At 37.8% G+C, this 7,076-nt stretch overlaps 1 protein-coding gene across 1 annotated transcript; it reads left to right on the forward strand.

The window, feature by feature from the left end:
- Window positions 1-3,153: 3,153 nt before the first annotated feature.
- LOC307009987 (uncharacterized protein) lies at window positions 3,154-5,438 on the forward strand (the record flags this gene model as incomplete). Its single annotated transcript, XM_079634282.1, has 6 exons — window positions 3,154-3,231; window positions 3,489-3,545; window positions 4,358-4,519; window positions 4,615-4,699; window positions 5,160-5,197; window positions 5,295-5,438. The coding sequence occupies exons 3-6, from the start codon at window positions 4,472-4,474 to the stop codon at window positions 5,436-5,438; spliced, it is 315 nt and encodes a 104-aa protein (XP_079490408.1). The 5' UTR covers window positions 3,154-3,231; window positions 3,489-3,545; window positions 4,358-4,471.
- Between the last annotated feature and the right edge of the window lie 1,638 nt (window positions 5,439-7,076).

The following is a 7,076-nucleotide window of genomic DNA, read 5'->3' on the forward strand; positions in this document are numbered from 1 at the left end:
TTTTTATCATATTTTACTGCTGTTTCTATACATGCAGTTTTTATGTCCCGGTGACCAGTGAAAGTGCAGTTCTGACTCTCTGCCCATTCATTTAGATAGGAGCCTGATCTTGTTAGTCCGAAATAGCTGCCCGGAGGCGTTGCCAAAATGGCGGCAGAGTGGCGCGACTTGCCTAAAAGGACTTTGTCACCACGCACCAGACACACCTCTCTGTCACCATACTAAACTCAACAACAACACTGCAAGTTATACTCTGTGTCGTATATATATTTTTTTTTACTTACGAAACATATTGGTTAAGTTGATTACTTTTATTAAATGTAAACAGGCAAAACACTGTTGTTGTTGTTGTTGTTTCTGCACTGTTCTCAGGGGCGGACTGGCCATCGGGAGCACCGGGACATTTCCCGGTGGCCTGACGGTCGTTCTGGCCTGCCGGCTGCCAAAAAAAAAAAAAAAAAAAAAAAAAAGGCCTGCCGGCTGCCGCTGTGCAGACGATCAGCCCGATCTCATCCCAAGGCGTCATATACTGACGCTTTGACAAATCGTTTACATCCAACGCACATGGCACCCTTTAGCGTCAATATGAGACGCAGATATTTGTCAAAAGTGTCAGTATATGACGCCCTAGGATGAGAATGCGTTGGATAGGCTGGTGTGCAACTACGAATTAATTGACGGATCTCTCAATCGACGAATCATAATGGCGGAGTGAAAATGACAATCCCACCCAACGTCACGAAGCACTGCCTAATATCTGACTAAATAGTTCAAAAAATGGAGCGTAAACGCAAAGGAGGAGCAGAGAGGGAGCGTTTAAAAAGGAAAAAAGCCCTGGCCACAGACGCAGCAAGCTGCAAAATCTCAGCCATGTTCGCCAGTAAGGGAACAGACGTCGGTCAAGATTACATTTACATTATATTTGTAATAATTTGGCAGACGAACGCTTTCATCCAAATAGTGTTAATTTCGTCAGACGAGACGAGACTAAAAATGTTCGTCAACGACCTTTTTTTCCATGACTAAGACGAGACGATGACGAGACTGCACCAATGTCCAAAAACGCTGACTAAGACTAAATTAACATGCATTATTGTTGACGAAAAAAGACGAGAATGTTTTGCATAAAATAAAAACTAAGATAAAATCTCTCTTCATTTTCGTCTCCAATCGTCTCTACTTGCCATCATCAGGAGATAGGATATTCATCTGTTATGAACAGATTTGTTAAAAACTAGTTGCATTAAAAAAATCTATTACATTTTTTTCAGGTAATTATGACATTTAACCAATATTTGAGACGTGTGAAACACTATTTGACTGAAATGGTTATCAGAAATAATCTCAGAAATAATTTGTTATTTAAAAAAAAGACTAAAATGTTTTAACTAAAACTTAGAAATATTGAGTTTCTTTTGACTAAAATTAGACGACTAATTAAAATTTGACTAAAATAACGAGACTTTTAGTCGACTAAAACTTGACTAAGATACCTTGAGTTTCTTTTGACTAAAACTAGACTAAAATGACGAGACTTTTAGTTGACTAAAACTAAGACTAACTAAGACATTTGGCACAAGACTAAGACTAAATTAAAAATAGGTGAAAAAATTAACACTACATACAAATCACTTAGATAATCACAATAGATAAAATTAAACCAACAAACGAGCAACAATATGTAAGTGGTGCTGTGTCAAGTCTCGTTTCGTCTACATATTTTTAATATAATAAATAAAAATGTATAAAAAGTACACAGAATAGTGTTAGTGGGTCAAATTGTTTAAATAATAAATAAATCAAGTAGATGGTATGGAAAAGAATACAGTGTTAGTTATTTAGATTTTTCATTTCTAGTCTACAATATGTAGCCTACAATGTTTGTTTGTTTATTTATTTATTTAGCCAATTTAAGGCAATTTTCTATTTGTCATTGGTTTGGTAGTATAAATGGTGTATTCCTAGTGAGTTTGTAAGGGTTATTTTTTATATATTATTGCATCTGGTAGTCTACCTGTTACATTAATAGGGTTAGCCTACAAGTTTATCAGTCCAGTAGATTACATGAATAGGGTGGTGGTGACTGCAGCAGCAGAGGTGGCCTGGCAGTGGAGTCAAATTCCCGGCCTGAATTATTGTCCCAGTCCGCCACTGACTGTTCTAGACTAGTTTCTGTACTAAATCAGAATCCGGTTTATTTCCAGGTAACGTACATTTTCACAAACGAGGAATTTACCTTGGTGCTTAACCGTACACATAAACATAAAGAAAGAACTAGTAAAGAGATCAAAAGTACATGTCTGCAAAAAATATACTGGAGATTTGACTATGAATTTACAACTATTTTCACTGTGTAAATTTGAAGTGAAGGCTATTTGAATATACAGTATATACATATATATTTCATTTTATGCTTATCAGTGTTATTTATGTCTTAGGTTTTGCACTCTCAACGCCTCAATGAACCTCCACTCAAGCCATGGGTGATCCTCAATACCAGTGGGCAAGTGGAGTGTGTACACTGCACATGCATGGCTGGCATAGCAGAATCTTGCACACATGTCGGGCCCTCCTATTTAAAATTGAAGTAGCAGTGTGGATACGGGGTCCCAGGACAGTCACTGAAGTTCCAGCCTACTGGATGATGCCGAGTAGTGTGGACAAGGTCCAAGTAGAGGTGGGCTACAAGATTGACTTCTCCTCTGGCGCAGCTAAGAAGAGGGTGCTCGACAAGTGCATCAGTGGAGAGAGCACAATGTCATGGATACGGACTCGTGTTGGCTGCACAAGTCCGTGTGGACACACAACGACACTTTCGAACTTATCACCCCTACTTGAAATGTTGCATAATCACAGCAAGGCTGTTTGCCTTTCTGGAATGGAGGGCTACTACCAAAATTATGCAGACCCTGTTAAGCCACCCCAAAGTCCCTACAGCACCTTCGTGACCTGGGGAAGGATGGATGTGAACTGCCTGTCCTGCAGCAGCATTGTGAGGGCCTCACACACATGGTAGCGGTAACAGAGGCACAGGTGGTTGAGGTGGAAGCTCAGACAAGACAGCAGCATCGATCCCCTGCCTGGTACACATCAAGAGCAGGAAGAATAACAGCTTCCAACATCCATGCCGTTGTGTCCACCAGTGTTGCCAGACCAGCTTTGTCAACTGTGAGGAGGGTGCTGCCCCCAAAACTGCCACCAGATGGGGGATAAACCAAATCATAAAAAAGGGTGTGTAAAATTTACATATGTGGTTTCAACAACCAAATGCATTTAGACGTGTTCAGTTTTGATTGGAATGCGTCTCAGACCACCTCCTGGTTTTAGTGATTGGATTTAAATCCATCTCGAATGCGTTTCGGGGGGGGGGGGGGGGGGGAGATTTACCTACAGTATGTTGTCAAATGTCAAAAATAACCATTCCATGAAATTCCTCGGGACAGAATTGTATGGGAAAATTTGTTAATTTGTCTCTGTATGTTGTTTAGGCCTAGGCTACTTCAATTGTTATTAAGCTTCTGAGATTCTGCTTTGAATTGGAAAGTGTAAGTTTCAGCACAACTCACCGTCATGTTTATGCAATAAATTATCAATGGCAATATGTTCACACTGTACAGCCAGAAGAGAACTTTCCTTGCAACAGTTGCCTTTGGCTTGTTTTAAACTTTAAAAGGAACTTCCAAATGATCACATATGGGATTGAAGATATTATTTATGTAACGTTACAGTAGCACTTTAGCTGCTACATTGTTTCAAAGCTTGACTTGATAAATGCGTAAAAATAAAGGCTCAAATAAAAACGCTGTCATATTAAAAGTTATGCAAAGGACTTGCTATTCTCTAGTTTTTCAGAAACCCATCTATTAAAGGGGTAAGTTAGTTCACCCAAAACTGAAAACTTTGTCACAATTTACTCACCCTCAAGTTGTTCCAACCCTGTAACGGTATGAGTTTCTCTTTTCTGTTGAACAGAAAAGAAGATATTTACTGTTGGTAACTAGACAGTTGGCAGTTCCTGACTTCCTTAGTATTTTTGTTCCTACCATGGAAGTCAATGGGTGCCACTACTGTCAAAATATAATCTTTTGTGTTATCAAAATAATATAGCAACTCAAGAACCCCAAACAGCCTAAAATAGTATTTAATAATAAGATTTAAAAAAGAAAAATATGTTAAAAAAAATAAGATGAAAGGATTTTTGAGATAATTTTTGTAGTAGGCTAGCTAGCTACTTCCTCACATTTTTCCTCATCTATCATAACACGATAAACCAGCAAGCAACAGGACATTTTTGGTTGTATTTTATACACCCTTATTGTTCTATGGAGACTTTATATTATATTATCTGTCATTTTAGGTGTCTGATGTACAGCTTGAAGAAGTCAAGAAGTTATTCAGGGTTGTTTTCGTTTTCCTGTTGATAGTCCTCATTTGGCACTGGGACACTTGTGTTCAGTACTTCATCTCTGTAATGGAAGAGTTTCCCCAAGACTGCTGGGTTGTAGAAGAGAGAATTGAGGTATGTCTAAATTTTTATTGCTTATGCAGGCATTTATTTGACATGATTGATGTGTTGTTCAACATCTCTTCCTTTTTTTCTGTTACATTTTGCAGAATACCTCGATCGGAGAAAAATACTCCTATGCTTCCTTTAGATCTTTCTCTCAAATGGTCTGGAGATCAATTGACTCACCAACACGTACGCCGCACAACATTCTTTCAACATTAATAATTTTTTGAGAAATGATAATCAATCTGATAATCAGTCTTTGGGGCAGAAAAATGTCTCCTGAAATCACTTTAATCGGTGGCGTTTGCTAAGACCAGCATCACTTTTACGATCATGATTTGGGATTTTGTTGAACCTGTGACACAAAGTTAATTAATCTATGATGTGCTGTTACTTTTAAGTGATCAGACATGATTTCCATCTGCCAGATGAAAACAAAAAAGGCAATGGCTTAGCTAGCATTGTGGCATAAGGTTTTGCATGAGCAAACACCACTAAAGAACTGTAAAAGAAAAAAAAAGTTTACATTGAACTAAAGTGGTTCCCTTTTTCTTTTCTTTTTTTTTTAAATGTGGATAAACGGTAGCTATTGTAAGTATGGTGATTGGATTTATAATGTGTTATGCATTTATTTCTTGCCTGATCACAGCATTTGCGAGCATGTCTGCGACTGGCAATGCATACAAGGTAAAGGTGAATTTTAAGAGTTAAAATTAAAGCTTATACAGCAAATAAATACAAGGCGGGTCTGATGATACTATGCCATGATATATAAATATTTCAGATAAACCATCTACAATCCTCCACAATGTTCCAAAGGCTGCCCAGAGTGTTACGCCAACGTACCACTGCCCAGTACAAGTGGCACTGGGATAAGGAGAACATCCTCAACATCGTGTCAAAACAGCTCAGAAAGGTTTCTAATTGATTCATAAATATAAACTTATATAACACACAATAAGTTTTTCTGCTTTTCAAACAATCATTTGGCTCAAACAGTATTTTTTTATAGAAATAATTTCTAATAGTGCTATGTTTTCTGTTTCAAAGGATATTATGGCAGAAATATGCTCCAACCTGTTGAACAAAGGCATCTTGTTGCTTAAAGGGCACCTATTATGACATTTAAAATGTTCCTAATGTTGTTTAGAGAGTCCCCAACAACAGTTTTACATGCATGCAATGACAAAAAACACTTTTGTTGTCGTATAATATGCATTTATTTTTACCTGATTTGCTCACCGACTCCCAAATGAATCGTTCAACGACTCATTTTTCAAACCCCTCCTTTGCGCGACGCTAATCTGCGTTGATTGATTGGTCAGATGACCCAGCAGTGTTTACATAGGTTTAACACGGAGTACAATGATGCTTTTATCAATTAAATTGTGTTATAATAATTATTATAGTCCACTGCTTTGTAGTTTGTAGTAAAAAACTAAAAATAAGATAAAGAATGTAATGTTATGTTAGCGAGCATAGCCCAGAGTTCATATTGTAAAAGCACAATCAGTCTTTGTTTGCATTAGCCCGATGCATAAACATAACGTTTTTACAAAAAAAAAATGTAGTTACGTTACTACGAGGTATTACTCTATTCTTTAAGACAACTCCGAAAACAACGACAAACACTTCACATATCTCAATACAATTGTCATTGAAGACCTAGAAGCTAAACGGTGATTACACAACAAACAAAATAATTATTAAGCATGCTACATAAAATATAAAAGCAAAAAATTATTAATAACACTTACAGGTTGTGATACGGAGGAGGAAGCTGATGCAAATACACTTGGAACTGAACCTTCCTTCAATATCAGCCGGCTCGCGAATCCAAGTTTGATTGCATTTAAGTTGGTAAAGCAATCGTCTTGAAAATGGCGCGAGCAAAGCACAAGGTTCGGACTATACTTCTGTGGTATAGTTGTATATATGAATTGTAGCCACTTAGTCTACAAATGCTCCTCCTTGGGCAGATGAAAAAAGTTGGCTTTTGAGTCGCACTTCAGAACACAGCGTCTCGTCGCCATGATGTTTCCCTGCTGGCCTTGGAGCGCAATAAGTGGGCGTATCGTATTCAAATAACTTGACAAGTTGACGTCATCTAGTCAGAGAAAAAGCTTCGGTCTTCTAACGATTCATAAAAATGACTCAGAGTCGACTCTTACTTTTGAAAGACAATAACTTTATATACGGTGTACTTTCATATTTCAAACTTTGCAGGATGTTTTTGTTCACTTAGATCTATGTTACACACTACATGAAAGGTAAATTTCAAAATTCCATAATAGGTGCCCTTTAACAAATAATTCACTGAAGCCATCTTGATGAAGTTGGACAATGAGTTCTTCAATGCAGGTCATCATTCATCAGAATGCTCAACCTGACAATATGCTCTTCATTGACTATGGACGGGTGCTTGTGAAGAACGAGGCTTCCCAAATGGAGCTGTGTGATGGAGATCACATTGGAGGTGATGTATGAGAAACTTACTGTTGTGTGATTCAGTTGAGAAGTAGTCTCGTGTAGAGTAACGGCATAAAGTCTGGACCACATTGCAGTG

The sequence above is a fragment of the Phoxinus phoxinus genome (genome assembly GCF_949152265.1).
Source record: "Phoxinus phoxinus genome assembly, chromosome: 1".
Taxonomy (NCBI): domain Eukaryota; kingdom Metazoa; phylum Chordata; class Actinopteri; order Cypriniformes; family Leuciscidae; genus Phoxinus; species Phoxinus phoxinus.